At 36.7% G+C, this 20,090-nt stretch overlaps 1 protein-coding gene across 5 annotated transcripts in view; it reads right to left on the reverse strand.

Annotated features, from left to right (window-relative positions):
- Nucleotides 1–20,090, reverse strand: part of ADAMTS3 (ADAM metallopeptidase with thrombospondin type 1 motif 3) — a 271,082-nt gene that overhangs the window by 8,695 nt on the left and 242,297 nt on the right. For 3 of the 5 annotated variants that reach the window (XM_043448574.1, XM_043448572.1, XM_043448576.1), the window contains 9 exons: nt 19,205–19,338; nt 17,461–17,584; nt 15,735–15,791; nt 15,404–15,487; nt 13,890–13,970; nt 11,915–12,078; nt 6,030–6,195; nt 2,802–2,934; nt 357–564 (listed from right to left, as the gene is read on the reverse strand). In XM_043448574.1, coding sequence (XP_043304509.1) covers nt 357–564; nt 2,802–2,934; nt 6,030–6,195; nt 11,915–12,078; nt 13,890–13,970; nt 15,404–15,487; nt 15,735–15,791; nt 17,461–17,584; nt 19,205–19,338 — 1,151 coding nt within the window. The remainder of the gene's footprint in view (nt 1–356; nt 565–2,801; nt 2,935–6,029; nt 6,196–11,914; nt 12,079–13,889; nt 13,971–15,403; nt 15,488–15,734; nt 15,792–17,460; nt 17,585–19,204; nt 19,339–20,090) is intronic. The other 2 variants (XM_043448573.1, XM_043448575.1) reach the window with 2 other exon arrangements.

A 20,090-nucleotide genomic window follows, 5' to 3' on the forward strand; every position in this document is an offset into this window, starting at 1 on the left:
CAGTGGGGTGTCACACAGGGAAGGGCCCTGCATTCAAGGTTAGGGATTTAAAAGTTATCTAGGAGGGACAGTGCGGTCAACACTAATATTAGAAAATCAGTCACCTTTTAGACAGCTTTGTATCCCAAAGCATCCAAATGTGGTTTGCCCCCATCAATGAATCTTACATGCAAACACTTTTAAAATACCATTTTTTCTTAATATGCCCAGGTGCTTACTGATTCCAAACAATGTGACAGCTTCTCCATTCACACAAAGCCCACCGGATACAGAAGCGAAATTAAAATGTTTCACGTGTTTCCACACACATGTTTCCCTGTCCCCCCTCCCCGGGCGCTCAGAGTTCGCACACGCACCTCGTTCCAGGGCCCCGTCTTCCACTGGGCCGGGCAGGGCAGTCTGTTGCAGGGCCGGCGGCTCTCGGGCCGCTCGCCGGGGCAGTACTTGCTGTTCACGGAGCGGTTGGTGCCGTCGTGGAGCGGCTGCAAGCAGCGCACGGTGCGGAGCTGGTAGCCGGAGGCGCCGCAGGTTTTGGTGCAATGCTCCCACTCTTCCGCCGCCCAGCTGCAGGGGTGGGGGGAGGGCTTAGTGACACTGTCCCCCACGGTAACCCCGGTGCACCGCGCGCCCCCTTTCCTGCACTGTAAGCCTAGGTTTTTTCCTGCTGTCTGGGTGAGCTGCCACCCAGGGGGCCACTTCAGATATCTGGATGCATCAGTCTTACAACTTTCTAACAAAAATAGATCTGACACTTCTGTTTTTTAGGCCTCCCAGGTGACTTTGACACAACCTTCTCTCTTCCAAAAGGATCATCTACAGAGGACAGAGGGCTTTGGAAACGCATCTTAAGGTTTTCCCCTTAGATTCAGGCATGATGGTAGTTTTCAAAACTAGCCCCCACTGGTAAACAGGATGTGGTCTACTGATTGCTATTACTCATCAAAAAAAGAAGGAAATAATACCATACACAGTATCATGGACGGACCTGGAGATTATCATAGGAAGTGAAGTAAGTCAGAGAAAGACAAATATCATATGATATTACTTATATGTGGAATCTAAAAATAGGATGCCAATGAACTTATTTTGCCTCAGGGTGTTAAATATCTCAAAGGAAAGATAAAAAGGATCCATCTGATCCCTGCCATGACAAATTGATTTGACTGCTACTGCTTTTTCATTACTTCATGACTTTACTCATGTTTTAATATTCTGAGATTACTGTTCCATCTCTATGGTTGTTGCTGTGAAGGCTACCTGACATATCCATTATGTTTGAAAAATTTTGTTCTCCGTATAGGCCCTTATTGACCTGATAAAAGTTGTGTGCCTCAGCAGAAACCGCTCCCATGAATGCACCTGATACAAACATTTCCAAGCAGATATTTAAAAAAAGATTTCCTAGGGGACATTCCCAAATTACACATCCAAATTCAATGTCAGTGTCCCAGCACTCTCCAAATTAGCTATGGATACACTATTACAGACAGTTCTTCATTACATATATCCCAAAGGGTTGTCACCATTGATTACCTCCAGTTAACCAATCTGTCAGAATGTAATGGAAGCATACTGTTTGTCCTTTCCAAAGTTACTTTCTCTCTGCATTTTTTAGAATTTCTGTATATATGAAGCTTGGTGTTGTTGCTCTTTAGTCACTAAGTCAGGTCTGACTGTAGTCCACCAGCGTCCTTTGTCCATGAGATTTCCCAAGCAGGAATACTGGAGCGGGTTGCCATTTTTTTCTCCAACCTAGGTATTGAACCTGTGTCTCCTGCATTGGCAGGTAGATTCTTTACCACTGAGCCACCTGGGAAGCCCATATATGCAGCACCAAAATATAAGCAAGTTAAAACCTTGGCAGTTTTTGCTCTTTAGAGTTTAAGATTGCCCTGGTTTGTCAACTGACAGTAAGAATGAATGGTGGCAACTGAGAAAGTTTACTCAGTTTTGAAGACTTCAATAGTGACTCTCATTTGAAGACAGGTATTACATGAGAGGTATATACTTCATAGTCATAGGTACTTTTGGCCACCAGGGAAACCTGGATATATGGTAATTAACTCAGTAGACCCAAGAAAGATAAAGTCAAGTATTTGGTGGCTCAGGTGGTAAAGAAGCCACCAGCAATGTGGGAGACCTGGGTTCGATTCCTGGGTTGGGAAAATCCCCTGGAGGAGGGCATGGCAACCCACTCCAGTATTCTTGCCTGGAGAGTCCCCGTGGACAGAGGAGCCTGGCGGGCTACAGTCCATCGGATCACAAAGAATCAGACATGACTGAGCGACTAAGCACAGCCCACACATACAAACAAATCTATAAACAAAACAGAAATGGACATAGAGAACAAACTTATGGACCAAAGGGGAAAGGGAGGTGAGGAGGAAGAAACTAAGAGTATGGGATTAAGAGGTACAAACTACTACACCTAAAATAGAAAAGCAAAAAGGATTTACTGTGTAGTACAGGGAACTATATTCAATATCTTGTAATAACCTATAAAGTCAGGTAATCTGAAAAAAACGGAATCATTTTCTTGCACACCTGAAATTAACACAGTATTGTAACTTAACTATACGTCAATAAGGTAGAGAAGCAGAAGTAAAAGCGAGAAGCAGAAATATGGTTAAAAACACAGGACTAAAGGTTTATATAATTCCTGTGAAATGATCTGATCACTGTAAGCAGGTACACATATTAGCTTTGACTAAAAATAAAATTAAAACTAAAAAGAGCTAATGACGTTTAAATCCCTTTCATTTTGTCCTTGGTATATAAGGATAGGTAAAATGAATGCTCACAGTGGATGTGTGCACTCCTGAATATTGCACATTCTTCTAATAGGTTTTGGCTTTTTGTTGACCTCACAGAAGCTTCGATGAACCATTTTGTTATCACTTTTCCTACGGCATCCGTATTTAGTGTACTGAAAACCTGGGGAGGCAAATATATTTTTGATTTAATCATTTATTCATTCTGTCACCTATTTGATCATTTATTCATTCATTTCATTCATCAAGTATTTATTGAGCCAGGCACGGTTCTAGGTGCTCTAGTTCCAGAAGCAAATTAAATAATCAAATAAAAATTAAATCAACAAAAATCCTTTAATAAATATTATAAAGTATTAAATAGCAACTGCATGCTTGTTAATGAACTAGATCCTGAAATACAGTCTAGTAAGATAGTCAGATAGGAAAACTATGTCATACCTAGTGACATAGGCTTCTACAAAGCTATGTCAATAATTGACTGTAGAGGGCAGCAAAGGAACACAGAGGGGAAGTTCTCTACCTTAGCTGGAGGAGAGACAGAGAATGTTTACAAGATCAGCACTTCCCTGGGCAGAATCCTGAAGTTCAGATAGCACCAGTAAAGGGAATGGGTTTCACTGGTGGCTCAGTGGTAAAGAACCTGCTTGCCCCTGTAGAAGACATGAGTTCGATCCCTGGGTCAGGAAGATCCCCTGGAGTAGGAAATGGCAACCCACTCCAGTATCCGTGTCTGGGTCCCAGAAGAGTTGGACATGACTTAGCGACTAAACAACAAAGAGAATGAAGCAGAATAATACTCCAAGCAAATGAAATGACATAGAAAACTGCAGGACTCTTTGAATGGCTGAAGTTGGGATCCAATCTTAAAAGACCTGCGGGCCAGACAAATGTTTAGACTTTATCCAGGGAGTTATTGAGGGTCTCCCCAGGCACCAACTTGGACGTTTAAAAATATATATATATATATAATTTTTTAATTTTGGAAAATTTTAAGTCTAAAAAAGTGTAAGGAAAGCACAATGAATATGCCTTACACCGAGATTAAGATTAACATGCTTTTGTTACCATGTCAGCATATTTGATATACATATTTTTATATCATATATATTAATTATAACATATAATAAACAGATTATATCAGTAAAGAATCTGCTTGCAATGCAGGAGACCCGGATTCGATTCTTGGGTTGGGAAGATCCTCTGGAGAAGGAAATGGCAGTCCACTTCAATACTCTTGTCTGGAGAATCCCATGAATAGAGGAACCTGGCAGGCTACAGTCCATGGAAAAGCAAGAGTCGGACATGACTTAGCAGCTAGACCAGTACCACATATACATTTACATATAAAATGTTGCTGAACCTTTTGAGAGTCAGTTGCTAACATTCTGATTCCTCACTTCTATACCTCAGCATATAGCTCATAACAAGCACATTTTCCCACATAACCACAATATACTCTTAAAATCAGAATATTTAACACAAATATAATACTATTATCTAATATAAAGATGGTATTCCAAATTTATCAATTGCCCTATAATGTACTCTATAAAAATGTTTCTCCAATCAAAGATCATGCATTGCATTTAATTGTCATGGAATTAATCAGGAGTAGTTTTAATCAGGACTAATTTTAATCTCTTTCTGTCTTTTAATATTTTTGAGGTGATAAGTGAGCTGTTTTGTAAAATGTCCCACAATCTGGGTTTATCTGTCTCCTAATGGTTCGATTCAGGTTTTCACTCTGGTCAAGAATATTACATAAATTATCTTTTGTCTTCAGGGTAACATATTGAGAGAAAGAAGGATCTGAATCAGGGAATATAATTCTACTCATTCATTCATTCATTCATCCAGTCAAGAAATTACCTAGAAATGAAGAATATCAATTTAGTTGGCTAGAGACTTCTGCAAGAATCTTCCCTTTCAAAGTCGAGAAGGGAACCTGATGAGGGAGGAATAGATCTAGTAGATATTAAAAAGGTGTATCTGAAAGTCTTGTGACCAAGTATATGTTGAGGATGCAGCGGTGGTTGGTGGTGGTTTAGTCACTAAGTCGTATCCAACTCTTGTGACCCCAAGGACTATGGCCTGCCAGCTCCTTTTTCCATAGGATTTTCCAGTCAAGAATACTGGAGTAGATTGCCATTTCCTTCTCCGGGGGATCTTCCTGGCCCAGGGATCAAACCTGGGTCTCCTGTACTGCAGGCAGATGCAGTAGGAGGATCCAAATTTAATCACTTTGTGAGAGATGAAGTATCATTTTTATTTTATTTAGTTTTTGGCCACACCTCGTGGCATGCAGTATCTTAGTTCCTTGACCAGGGACTGAACCTGTGCCCTCTGCAGCAGAAGTGCAGTCTTAGCCACTGAACCACTAAGAAAGTACCTAAAGTGTCATTTTAACTAATTATCTAAAAACATTGTATGTCCTTTCTAGAGAAAAAAACTTTAAAAATATATCTTTGAATTTACAAGTATAAATATTTACCCAGGCATTCATTATTATAATGAGTAATTTCTTGTTTTCAACCATTAAGTGTTACTATGATGAGAGAATTCTGTCTAGGCTAGCTCCATTGTGGAGCACTTGTTGTTCCAAACTAGAGGAATGGATGATGGGAAAGATTGAGAAAGTCTGAGATGAGCTTAATGGATCTACTCCAGAGAGAGAGCAGACAGGTAGCAGAATGCAGTACAAACAGGTACGAAGAAGCCAGGCCACCTACCTGGGTGTGTATCTTACAGTGCTGATCTTCCCTGGGCATCAGTTTCCCCATCAGTATGACAGAGGTAAAAATAGTACCAACCTCTTAGAGCCATTCATCATTAAAATGTGAAACACTTAAAATAGTATCTGGTACATGGTGCAACTAAGAGCTCTTTCATTATTAATGCTGACGAGCAATGCATAGGTATGGAAAGTCAAAGTGGAGGAGAAGGAAGGTAAGAACCAAAGGACACGGAAGTTTGGGAGAGTCAGGAAAGAATAAAGAGACTAAGGGTTACCACTGCATGGGTATAAGACAGGGGAAGGGCCAAGGAATTTTAAGATGGTCTACTATTGATATGAATGGATTCCTATCATTTGTAGATCCTGAGATTTCAGTCAAAATGCTTTATATTTAAGTTCTGGTTATGTCTGGTGTTTCTCAGGTTGTATCCTCAGTTAGACACAATCCTTAAGGCAGAAGGAAGAAGATTGGCTTTTATATGAATTACATTTTAATATAATAAATGTGTTCAATTTGTTACCTCCTCCACAGGGTTTGGAACACTGAGACCAGCTCTTCAATGCCCACTCAAAAGTATCTAATTCTTCCTGGATGACATTGTTGCTGTTGATTGTAGGTGCGGAGTCCTCATGGATGATGTACTTATATGTCAGGCTAGAGCGGGTATCGTTCTCCTGAGGGATAATCTAACGTACACATGAAATAGATATGTAAATCGCCTGAGTTTTAAATTTGAATGAAAAAATTACAAATATTTCAGAATACATATCTTATTAAAACTGGAAGACTTTCAAGTAGTTTCTAAAAATAGAGTGTTTTTTCTATCACTAAAATACAGGTATGTCTTGATTAAGAAAAAATGCAAATATATAAAGTATCTTGACATTAAAAAGTTTATAAAAATACAATAAAATTCAATTTAGAGTTCCTCAAGTTACATATCTCCTGAGTGTACTTAATTGTTACTCTTTACAGTAGACTTTTGTTATGGTGATAAAGATAATAATGTTCCATCCAGAAAATATAGACATCATGAAAAAATATAAAGAAAATTAAAATCATCCATAATTCCACGAAACCAGAGAAAACTAAAGTCACTTTTATTATTTTGGGATAGAACCTCAAGATATTTGCATATGTGTGAGTGTGTGTGTATGTGTACACACACATACTTTTCTGGTCTTGCTTATTTCACTTAACATGTCACACATTTCCCAAGACAGTAAATATTCTTTGAAAATATATTTCTAAATGCCAGCATAGTATTTACTCTTAGTGCATGTCTGCATGTTCAGTCGCTCAGTCGTGTCCAACTCTTTGCAGCCCCATGGACTGCAAAAGCTCCTCTGTAGAGCCTTTTTGTAGACTGCCAGGCTCCTCTGTTCACGGGATTCTCCAGCAAGAATAGTGGAGTATGTAATCATTTCCTACTCCAGGGAATCTTCCTGACTTACAGATCTAATCCAGGCCTCCAGCATCCCCCACATTGGCAGGTGGATCCTTAACCACTGTTCCACCTGGGCAGCCCATTTAATCCTAGTGTACCTTATTTAATCAGAAAAATTATTATCTATATTTTGATTAAAATTAACCTATTTTTGTGATAATTTCTGATTTTCCTTAATGTGGTAAAGGGTACAAACACTTTTTTATAGTTCTCATAATAGACCAAGCGAATGGCCCTTCAGAATAGTTAAAACAATTATTATTTTCCTGATGAGAGTATATGAGGGTGCTCCCATTCAGCACTGCGTATTAAATCATTTTCCTCTTTGTTAACTGAATGGGCAAAAGATTGTTGTTTTAATTGCTATTTATTTGATACATAGTAAAAATTAATTTTCCTAAGTTTATTGGTCACTTGTATTTTGTGACCATGCATTTGAACACCATGCATTGCGTGTTCATGTCAGATCCTCTTTATTTTATTGTTATACATATTCTTTTTTTCATGTAATCCAAGCAATAGAAATATTAATCCTTTTATAATAAACTTTGCAAGCATATTCTCAGCTTTTTATGTGATCTTTACTCTTCTAGCAAAGCACTCTTTTTTATAAATAGTTTTTATTGACTTTCATGTAGTTTTTACAGGATTGTATCAATTACACATGGCTCCCTGGGGTCACTCTCATATCATTGGTGAAACCCTGCAAGAAGGCTCTGAGGCCAGACACCTGCTGCTGGAGAAAAATGCAATGTAATTACATACGAGTAAAATAGAGCTTCTGATCTCCAACCAATCAAACTTAAAATAATCTAAATAAACTTTGATTGATATGTATTTTCCTATAAAATTATCTAACCTGTGGAACAGAATGAGAATCCAGAAATAGGCCCACATAAATTTGGGTAATTAACTTTTGACATAGATGAAAAGGGAACTTAATGGAGAATGGACATTGCTTTCAACAAATGGTGCTGGACACTGTGGTGGCTTAAAAAATGTGTGTGCAGGTCCTTTGACACTTTCTCTCTCTCAAGAAGTGGAGCTTAATTCTTCTCTCCTTTGGTGGATCCTGGGCCAGTGGCTTGCTTCTAGCAAATAGCAGCAGATGTGAAAGGATGTGATTTCTAAGGTTAGGTTAAAAAGACGGACTTCTGTCTTGGTTGCATTCTCACTTTCTGGATCATTTGAATCACTCACTTCTGCAAGACAGCTGTCATGTGATAAGGACACTTAAGCATTCTACTTAAGCATCCACATGAAGAAGCTCGGGAGTAATCTTCCAAGGGCTTTCAACTGCCCTGTGACTCAGCTGGGAACTGAGAAGAGTCTCTCCAGTGGAGCCCTGAGGTGACTGTAGCCTCAACTGAGAGCATCCTCATGAGATACCCTGAGCCAGAACTAGTCATGGAATCTATTCCCAGATTCCAGACCCAGAGAAACTATGAGATAATAATGTTGCTTGTGTTCAGCCACCAAGTTTGGGGTGATCTGTTATGCAAGAATAGATAACATATGGACATCCATGTACAAAACTAAGACCCTAATGTGGACAAAATGTGTATAAAATTAGCTTAAGTGGTTAATAAACTTAAAATGGATAAATGTAAAACTATAAAAGTTACTGGAGAAGGCAATGGCACCCCACTCCAGTACTCTTGCATGGAAAATCCCATGGACGGAGGAGCCTAGTAGGCTGCAGTCCATGGGGTCGCGAAGAGTCAGACATGACTGAGTGACTTCACTTTCACTTTTTCACTTTTATGCATTGGAGAAGGAAATGGCAACCCACTCCAGTGTTCTTGCCTGGAGAATCCCAGGGATGGGGTCGCACAGAGTCAGACACGACTGAAGTGACTTAGCAGCAGCAGCATAAAAGTTACAATAAATAGAAGAAAAAGAATTTTGATCCTGGATCAGGAAAAGAAACAAACAACCTTATATAATAAGAAGGTCTTGATCCATAAAAGGAAAAATTGATAAATTGGACTTCAATAAAGTTAAAATATTTTTATGAGAAACACTACTAAGAGAAGGAAAAGAAACTACATACTAGAAGAGAATATCTGAAAAGCCACATTTCATAGAGGATTTATATATTGAGTATATAAAAAAACTCTGAAAACTTAAAAAGAAAAAAGCAACCTACTTTTACAATGGACAAAAGATCTGAACAGACACTTTATCAAAGAGAAATAATTTTCAAATGAAAAAAGATTTGAAATTTAGTGAGATCATTTATTTTAGATTAGTATAATATTTTTATAGGGAATCCAATAAATATTGGTTTGGTATAAACAATCTAACAATATTTTTCAAATCAAAATGATGGCTTCTGCTTTCATCCATGAGGCAGTAATAGAGTTGCCTTCCTGATATTAAAAATAATAAAACTGGATACAATATTTGAGGGAATGTTTTTTCTTGCAATGAATAACACAGTAAAGGATAATGATCTCAGTGAGAAGAGTAACGTGTTAAGTACTGGCTTCTGGACAGGGCCAGGTCTGGACCCTGGTGTGGAGAGCAGGAACCCAAGCCAAGTCAGTGTCTCACTGAGCTGAGGAGGAGGGGGGAGTTTGGGACTTTCAGAGACACGGCACTAAAGAAGAGAGGGCTTCAGAGAGGGTGGTCCAGAAAGCTGCATGGGTTTTCTACATAGAGGACTGGTCTGTGCACCCCAGGCCAAGAAACCATGCTATCCACCAATGCGTGGCTGCCATGGCACCAGGAGCAGGGCAGAGGTACCGCGGGGCAGGCAGGGATGAGGGCCCTAGGTGCCCTCATGGCCTCCCGAACACTCCAGGTATGCAGTCAAGGCACCAGAAAGCCAAGACTTAAGAGTAAGAACAAAACTGAAATAGATCAACCCTCAGAAAGGAAAACCAAGCCTCCAAGGATCAGCGGAAACTGACAATAAATTAACTGCCAGACAGAATAAAACCCAACGCTTTTAAGGAAGGCAAGGTAAACTAAACGCCCGACAAATTAACATCTCTAATGCTCAGTGTGCAATAAAAAAAGTATAAGAAGTATGAAAATGTGAACTATAATCAAGAAAAAAAAAAAAGAGCCCACAAAATCAGGCAATATGAAGTCTCAAGACTTAGAGGAAAAGTTGGATGTAATGAGTGAAAATATATGGATATCTCAGCAGAAAAATGGAAATTATAAGAAAAGAAAAAAAAAAGGAAATTCTAGAAAACAAAGTACACTATCTGACATGAAAACTTTACTGTATGCGCTCAGTGGCAGATTGGAGCTCACATAAGACAGTCAATGAATTTGAACACAGTTCAACAGAAATTATCTAACCTGAAGGACAGAGAAAAGACAGCAATTACAAAAGGATGAGCAGAGTTCACAAGTCTCATGAAACAATTTCAACTGGTTTCACATACATGTACATGAATCCCAGGAATAGAAAGAAAGAGATGGGGGAAAAGTAAACTTGAAAACATGTGGAAAATTTACCTCAATTTAGTGAAAAACATCAATCTATAGAGCCAAGATAGTTGGTGAACCCCAAGCAGGATACATACAAAGAACATCACAAAGTAAGCATGCCACAGTCAAACTACAAACCAATCCAAGACAAAAAGATAAGGAGAAAATTGTAAAATGCATCCAGAGAATATTGACACACGAAATGCACAGCAGCAACCTAAATGAAGCTTACTTCTCATCATAAACAATGGATTCGAGAAGACAAATGTTATATAAATGAGTCAATGATGGCTCCTGTATATTGCTCCCTAGGTCACTTATTTATACACAGCAAGTTCAGACCGATTAGCTCAAAAATCCACTGGCACCAAACTCGGATTTTCACATGGCCAATTGTTTCAAATGTAGCCCAAAGAAGTAGATTTCTAACCATCTAGAAGAGAAGGGGGAAACAGAGGATGAGATGGTTGGATGGCTTCATCAACTCAATGGACATGAGTTTGAGCAAACTCCAGGAGATAAGTGAAGGACAGGGAAACCTGGTGTTCTGCAGTCCATGGGGTCACAAAGAGTCAGACATGACTGAGCAACTGAAGAACAGAGCCTGCTTGCTTTGCACACCCTTATGAAACTGGACCCCAAATCCACTAATTATAAATAAGACTTTGTGGTTATCAGGATCCCAGGCTGCTGCTGCTGCCTTCTGAAGCTCTCCAACCCAGAGTCTCCCCACTGTGCTGCTGGGCAACGTCACCTGGACACAAAATCCCTTCTCGGGTTTCCCCTCCCCCCAAAAGTTCCTTTGCCCTTGTCTTCTTCCTGAAGGTGGCCTCACAGGCCAACCTGCTGAGGCATCACCTGAATGACATGTTTGGGTGCTACTGACACCTCATGGTCACATCTGTTTCCTAGATGAGACCCCAAATTCCTGGACCTCTCTACGATGACAGAAAAACATCATTAAAGTGCTGAGAAAAAAACAAACAAGCTAGCCACTTCCAATTTTATATCCAGTGAAGATATCCTTTAAGAATGAGAGTGAAATAAAGACGTTTCAGAGAAGTGAAAGCAGAGAGAGTAACTTGCTAGCATGCATACCCATAGCACAAGAAATGTTAAAGGAAGTTCATTATATCAAAGGTGAAGGGTGCTAAACAGAAAATCAGATTTACCAGGAAAGATGAAGACCATCAACAATGCTAAATATGTGAGTAAATATAAAAATCTATTTTTTCTTTTCTTGTCTTTAAAAGATAACTGATTACTAAAATCAAAGATCATAATACTGTATTTGGTTTATAATATATATATAATAAAATATATGACAAAGTTCCCCAAAGAATATAAAGAGGAAGGATAAATGGAGTTATTAAAAACAAGTAAATAAAATTAATTATAATTATTTATATTATATTAAACATTTAATTATAAAATTAATTATAATTGAAATAAATTAATTATAAAAAATATAAAGTAAACCAACTACACAGTGAGCCTGTAATGCCACATACCAAAACAATAACAGGATCATGTAAAGGTCCATCGGTGTGAAGAGTTTCAATGTCATCTTCAATGTTATAATCCCATTCCACACCAAGATCTATGAAGGTCTTTGACTTGGCTTCCTCTCCTTTGCCATTTAAAATATAGTGGCCTGTAGCCTGATTCTTAATTGCTAAAGAAAGAAAAATGAGTAACCGGCATACATTTTATCTTATTATAGCTTTGAAGATTCACAGTTAAGTCTCTCCCCTTCTATGAATGAAAGACCGTGTTTATGAGTATTCAAAGCAATTAAAATGAGTGTTACTTCTGATAGGACTCATACTTCATTAAGTAGGCATTCAAAATTCTCAAGAAGCCTTCCTAGCCAGTTAAAAATAGTGGCAAGATGGTGAGATAGAAAATCAAAATTAACAAATATTCCCATTCAAAAACACTGCCAAAGCAGTTAACACTTTCTAACTCATTCATCCCATACATTTCCTCAGGAAGCTGGAAATATTTTTAAAATATTGGCTTCTTCTACAACAAGTAATACAAATGACTTATACTAGGACAGCATATAACATAATGCCTTTGTTTTTTTTTAACTGTGTAGCTCTTTCAAGTTAAGTCAAAATATTAAAGGTACTCAAAATTGTTGAACTAATTTTTAGGCCAACAAGCAATTAATCCTGACAACTGTAAAATTCTAAGGTCACATTACCTACTTAAATGGTCAGGAAAAGCTCTTTACTGGTGACAGAAATTGTAATATATTACAGATTTTCTATATATTATTAAATAAAATGCTTTCTCTAATGAATAAAAATAAAAAAAGGGATTTTAAAGTTTGGAGGTACATTGGTATTTAATGATATCAGAAAATAAAATTTCAAAAGTAATTACTATTACTAAAAATGTATAGAAAACATGAGTAATTTTAGTTAAATACACTTATTCCTCTTGAGATTTTAAACTATTTTTTCCAAAGATAATCTGAATTCCAGAATAAAAAGTAGGGAATTTCAATTATGGGATAAAGGACTGCAGCTAGACAGTGGAGACTGTTTTGGAATCTAGTAGTAAATATATTTTAAATACTAAGAAAAAATTCCATGAAACACCATAAAACAATACACTTTGAAGTTACATGTATTTAGAAAAGCAATTTACTATATATTTTCATAGGTTTGACAGATGTGTCAGTTTCAGAAATCTTCTTAGTGATTTAATGGTTCAAGGAATATGTGAAAGCTATGTTTACATTTGTGCATTCACTTTAAATATAAACCCTTCTAGAATGACATTTCTACATGATCTTCTAATGTAGAAAGGAGGAAAAAACCTTCTTTTGGAAATTATAAACAGGATAATTTGCAGGTAATAAACAGAAAACATGCAGAAAACGATTCTGTATGTGCCAGTCAAACTGGACACATAACAGACATAGGAAACTCTTTCCTGGACTAGCACAACCTGGATGTGGTTGCTTTTCAGTCAAAGAACTTAAAATGCACTAAAAGAAGAAGCATACAGTATGGCATCAACCAAAATATCAGAATTAATTTGTCAACATAAACATGGCAAATTTTTCTGATATTATTCCTTAATTTAGTGCATTTTACTAATATTTTAGGTTTTTTTCATCTCCCAATAACAGAATAAAAATGTATAACAAATTCACACTTACCAAATTATTTTTTCCCTCATGTCCTAATGAACCAATCCAGGTTTCACCAGAAATTAAAACTCTAGTTGTGAATATTTCTTATTGTAAAGAAAGAATAGTTGGGAGACATGACCAACGAAAATCAGGTAATGATGAATTTACATGTAATTTTGAACCTTGCAGACCTATGCGTGTACATAGATATAGACACCTATGCATATACATGGACACAGATACACACATACACATGTATCCATATCCATGTATCATTTCTTTGACATTTCTACGTTTCAGAGCATGATAAAGCACAGCCAGCAGACTGAAACACTTACCAAGAACATGAGGAGAAGCCTCGTCTTCTTGGATTAACACATGTCTAGCACCAGGGGGTATATCAAACATCTTAAGGTACCCTTTGCATGTGTAGTAAATATTGGAGGAAGCAAAGAAGAAAACAAAAGCAACAACCACGGTTAGTCAGGCATTACGTTCCTACGGCTCCTGCGTGCAGAAGAAGGCATCCATAAACCGAAAAAAGCAGTTTCCGAAATTAACTTCAAAGCACTGGCAGATTTTGTGACATCTGGCACAGGATCAGAGGCATATTTTTCTTTTTAATTATTAAGTTGACAAAAAATTAGTCTTGTTTCTAACACACTAGTCACTTATTTTGTATTGACTTACAAATTGTGGCAACAATAATTCAGGCAAATATAATACTATACTCTCCTGTGTCCCTCCATGCGACTTTAGTGTTTTAAATCGTCCTTTTGAATAGGGGCTCATTTCAAGTGTGATTAGTTGGTGAATTTCTTGAGATATTTTATTGGTCTATATATTATTTTAAAAGTCTAAGCGGCAAGTATAGACAGCTAAACTTCTAATTAATGAAATAGCTTCAGATTTAAAAGCCTGCTCTAGTCGAAAGAAATTACAAAAGAAAAACCAGTGAGTAGTTTTCATTTAGATTGTGATCAGCAACCACTTTTAAAGCTTTACACAGTTTTAAATGGCAATGCTGTAAAATATATTTTGTAGATTGGTTGGAAAACATCTGCAAGTTATGTCATGCATCGCCTTTACACTGACCCTAAATTCAATCTTCTAATTGAGAAACCGCAAACCAAAATGTTTAATAGGTTGTCTTAGGTTTTAAGGTCCTATTGTTCTATCTAATAAACCTTCTTAGTATTATCACATGTCCTAAAAATTATCTTAACTGAACTGAAAAATTATCTGAAGATCATTTAGAATTAAGGTCCTAACTATAAATCAACAGTAGTCAGGGCAAATAGAGAAACCGAAATGTTTCTTCTCGTTTCCATCAAAAATGAATATAGGAAGATTATGCAACTTATACCTTCATTACATTATGAAACCTATAACTCATACATTATAAGTATTGATAGAAATCCAGTTATAAATACAAAATTGCTGGTGGAATCAGAAAGAAATCTTTTTTGGTCATTTCTAAATGGACAATGATTACCTATAGGTAGATTTACCTGACTTTTTAAATAATATTTATTAGCGTCTTAATGGCAACCCACTCCAGTGTTCTTGCCTGGAGAATCCCATGGATGGAGGAGCCTGGTGGGCTACAGTCCAGGGGGTCGCAAAGAGTCGGACACGACTGAGCGACTTCCCTTTCACTTAACTAAGTGGAGTGGTCATTTTGGGGTCAGGGTTTTCAGCACCTGAGCCTGGGTGATACTCAGTACATGAAACGTACCATGTTTGCCTGAGTATCAGAAGCTGGAAGTAATGTGGTTAAGATACCAAGGGTAGCAAAACAGCTTGATGCCATTTATGGATGCCCATCTTTCTGCAGTTTGCTACAACTTACCCAATACATTTTTAGCTTCCCTTGTTTCAGCAAGAGAAACACTACGGGCTCCTCTGGGTAAAGTGAAGGCTCCTCTTGTTTTCCCTTAAATAGAACGTCTTTAATTAGTGGAGAGTTCATGTTTATCCAAGTCTTGCTGTTTCATTGACTATACTATAAGCTTTGTATAATTTTATTAGGTAACATATAAAATATGTTTCATAATTGTATCTGTTGAAGTCAAAATGCATTTATAATAGTTAGCTAATGCCAATAAACTGTTAATAGTCAATGAAAGTAAGACTAAGCATGAATGAGAAATGATATAGGTGATTTGAAGTCGAATACTTGCAGATTTCATTTTCCAGCAACTTGAGTTCTTTATGGCATCTCTTGCTTAAATTTTTCCCTGTTGGAAAAGGTTAATTAGTCTATTGAATAACTATGATGATAACATTAGTGCAAAGAAATGGATGTTAGATTATCTTGGAACAGTCTGAAAGCTTTCTTCTCTTCTTCTGAACTTAATTCAGAGGTTTAGCATAATTTTTGAGGTATCTGAAAAAAAAAGTATCACTACCTTTTATTACACATAATATAGAATGGATAACAATGGTAAAAAACCATTTTGTTTACATATATTCACTCTGGAAATAAGAAAAATTAATTATTTTACACCTAAATGAACAATTCATAACTGCAATAAAGCATAATAAATTATTTCACATTAAGATGGAGAAAATCATGTTACTCTACTAAATGTATATAATTTATGTATATAATTACAATTCTGTTTGCTTATTAAAATAATACCATAAGCCAGAAATGGCAATATTTGCTTTTTATAATTTTCAAAGTACAAACTATAGTAAATTATCACAGAGAAATAGCAAAGATATCAGTAACTAGAGGAGGGAATACCTAAGAAAAACACATTAGAATATGTTAGAATATAGTCACCTACCTCTGCCTGGCTCTAAATATATCAAAGGGCAAAGATGATATGTGTGGAAATGGCTTGAGGTGGGTGACTAGGGGATAATGGGAGTAAAAAGAACTAAGAGAATTACTCCATTTGGATAAAGACAGTTTTTTTTTATACTTTCTTATTTTTCTAAAAGGAAAAATTACCACAAAGACAACGTGTTCAATGTAAACCAAATCTTTGTCCTTGTTTTGTTTTATCTTGTTTTCTATTATTTTGTGAGAGACTATATCTTGGATGTAAGAGAAGCTTTTCAAGGGAACCCTCACATTAAATTTATTTTTAAATGTTGAATTCTGACAAACATTTGTTCAATAAATGTTTGTTGAATAACTGAATAATAATTGTTCCAAACTTAAAGAAATCATTCAGTAATCCATGTTTGTATCTAAATCTTTTGTGAAAATTCCAATGTATAATTATGAAAACACTAATAATGTTGCATATTATTTGTTGCTTTTGGTTCCATCTGATGAACCTTCATTATATGCCTAAGTCTAGGCCATTCACTGTGTAACAAGAACAGAAATTCACACCCATAAGCAATTATATAGCTCAGGTTATTTTTGGTTACATGTACCTCAAATTCACTTAATATGAAATTATAAATATTATGTGAAATACGAACCCAAGATTTATAGTTTTATAAATAGGATAAACTTATTCACTTTTAAAAGAAGCAAAGTGACTATAATATTTTAAAAGTTGTATTTAAAGTTTTGAATATTTGTAACTTCTGATCAGTAATTTACGTGCAACAGCAAATCCAAAATAAGCATTAATTCTAATAATTAGGTCTAATACATTTTATTAAAAACACAAAATTAAACAGAACACATATTTTAACTAACTACTATAATTGATATTGTTTTAATTTGTTCCTTATCTAAATTTAGTAGATAGGTTTTCATCATGGATGCCATAGAGTATGAATTGTCAGTTATTTCAATGATTTCTTAAAAGGTAATCTGGATGAAAATAAATCAGCAGCTAATTTTTTTGTGTGTGTTTATAGAGAAAATGGTGCACTCCTAAAGGAAGTCTAAAAAAAAGGCAAATCATGGATACTGAATTCATGAGAACCTCATCTTACCAAGCTTCCTGGGTGTCCTGGTAAATGTCCCCTTTACAGTTCGACAATGGGAATTATCTCCTCCACAGACACCACACTTATCCTCAACCTTGTTAGAACCGATTTCTTTATCACAGCCCACTTTCTGGGGAGAGAAGATATTAGATGTAGCTCATTTTAACGTGCCAAGCGAGTAAAGGTTAACACACTGGAGCATGATATACCATTTGTTCCATCATGAGCCCACAGCCAGGCACCAAACTCCCTAACTCTAATTTTTAACATCTTGGTCTTTTAAAGAACTATTATAAAATCAAATGACTTGTACTCTGGGTAGTTATAAAGGATAAATTTCCCTCAGTCTAATGAAGTGTTTCTCCTATCATATGTAGTCAGTCATCAAACATTTATTGAACACAGATGTTGTAGCTGATGCTGAGGAGACAAAAATTAAGATGTGGATGTGTTTTTTTCCCCAGTTGCCTTCATATTTATAAAGAAGAAAATCAAAATAGAGAATTGTCCATTAGTACAAACTTTACAAGTTGGTAAGAGATGTGAGACAAAACATCACCAGTGAGATTTTCAAAGTACCTTGAAGGAACAGGGGGTGCAGAAGGCAATTCAAGAATGCAAAGGGATTCAAACAAAGCCAAGGAAGTCATCCGTTTGTGGAAAGTGGGTTCAGAAAACAATTGTTCTGCTTGTTTGTTCTAGTGGTTGTCATGTCCAACTCTTTTGCTATGCCATGAACTGAAGTCTGCCCCTCTGTCCATGGGAATTCACAGGCAAGAATACTGGAATGGGTTGCCATTTTCTTCTTCAGGTGATCTTCCCAACCCAGGGATCAAACCTGTGTCTCCTGCATTGGCAGGCAGATTCTGTACTATTGAGTCATCATGGAAGCCCAACTGGGGTGGATCTTTAATGTGAATTGCTATTGGGTAATGATGATTCTGCACTTGTAAGTTTGAGATGAGAGTGAGCAGAGAAAATGATGACACATATATACTTAACGCACTCCCAGATACTGTGGGAGGTGAAAGATGAGCAAAACACAGATTCTACTTTCAGGGAAATTTTAGTTCAACTATGAGGCATCGCATATTTGAGATTTTTTTATATTAACACCTTACTTGTACCTAGGTCAAAAGGAATCAAGCAGCAGCAATATGTTCAGTTAATGAGATAATTCCTTATCATTTTAACTTGTGAACATGGACAAGAAATAAATGGCATAAGAAAAGACTGAACAGACAAAAAGCTTTTGCATCTTCACTAGTACTTTTGTTCTGATGTGGAATTTAGTATTTAAAGTTAGAAGTAATTGGAAGGTGAGACAGGGAGAAAAAGAAGTTTCTATTACCTTTTAAGATGATAAAGCACATTTTGCATTGAATTTAAAAAAAAGACTTGGTATTGTACTAGTGGATGGCTAGGATAAAATACTCAAAGCAAAGGCATGGTTCCAGTTGTATTCCCAGTCCTAAGGCCTCAGGACCACCCCCCACCCCTGAAATGCATTTGACTGGAAATGAGAAAAACTGATTAAATATTGATTTTGCCGGTGACCAAAGTTTGATTTTATTAAGTGCAATTTCTTCCAAATTTTGTTGAGCTACTGAACTATTCATGGACTCTCATTGTAATGTGATCTCACATAAGAAAGAGTTAAAAAAAATTCTGAAAATATGCCGCTGAATGAGAAGAAAAGGGGAATGGCACAATTCTGTAGGAAGCTTTGGTGGAAGCAACCTGAACTCACCACACACTCTCCGCGCACACATATGCTATATGGGTCTTTGTAGGAGCAGCGTGTTCCGTCGTGCACCAGCTGTTTCATATAAGCAACATCTCCAGTCTCTTTGGATTGACAGTACAGGTGGCATCTTTTCTTGGCTGTATAAGATGGAGGATTAAGCCAATCATTTATGCAAAATGGTACATTTGAATAGTATAGTTTGTTTTTAAAATATACAGTTTCAACATGGCTTCCTGGAAACAAATTGTATAAATACATAAAGAGTTGGGGGGAAAGTACACGTACTTGGCATATTTATTTTAATCAGGGTGACCCTATGATTTGTCATCTAAACTGGGATAATTCAGATAGTGAAAAGGAGCTCTATTAATGTTATAGAAAGGAATGAAAGTGAAAGTGTTAGTTGTTCAGTCATGTCTGATTCTTTGTGACCCTATGGACTGTAGCCTGCCAGGCTCCTCTGTCCATGGAATTCTCCAGGCAAGAATACTGGTATGGGTGGCCATTCCCTTCTCCAGGGATTTTCCCAACCCAAAGGTAGAATCCAGGTTTCCTGCAGAGCAGGCAGATTCCTTACCATCTGAGCCGCTAGCGAAGCCCCTAACAATATAAATCGGTATGACTGGTCCCATACAACGCAGGCTCTATGGCTACCCTAGATTTAACCATGGTTATTCAATAAATTTCATTCAAAAGCAATTTAGTTTTAGTGACACTTAGAGCACTGAAAAGGTTTCTCTTTTGTTTGTCCCAGTGGCCTAGTACAGTTTTTGCTTCTTGTAGGATCTCATTAATTAAATCTAATTCATGTGACTCATTTTCTTCAAATTAATCAAAATAATGCATTGCAATTCTGAATTCTTCCACATGTGCATCTTTCCTTTAAAAC

Source organism: Cervus canadensis, chromosome 26, assembly GCF_019320065.1.
Source record: "Cervus canadensis isolate Bull #8, Minnesota chromosome 26, ASM1932006v1, whole genome shotgun sequence".
NCBI lineage: Eukaryota > Metazoa > Chordata > Mammalia > Artiodactyla > Cervidae > Cervus > Cervus canadensis.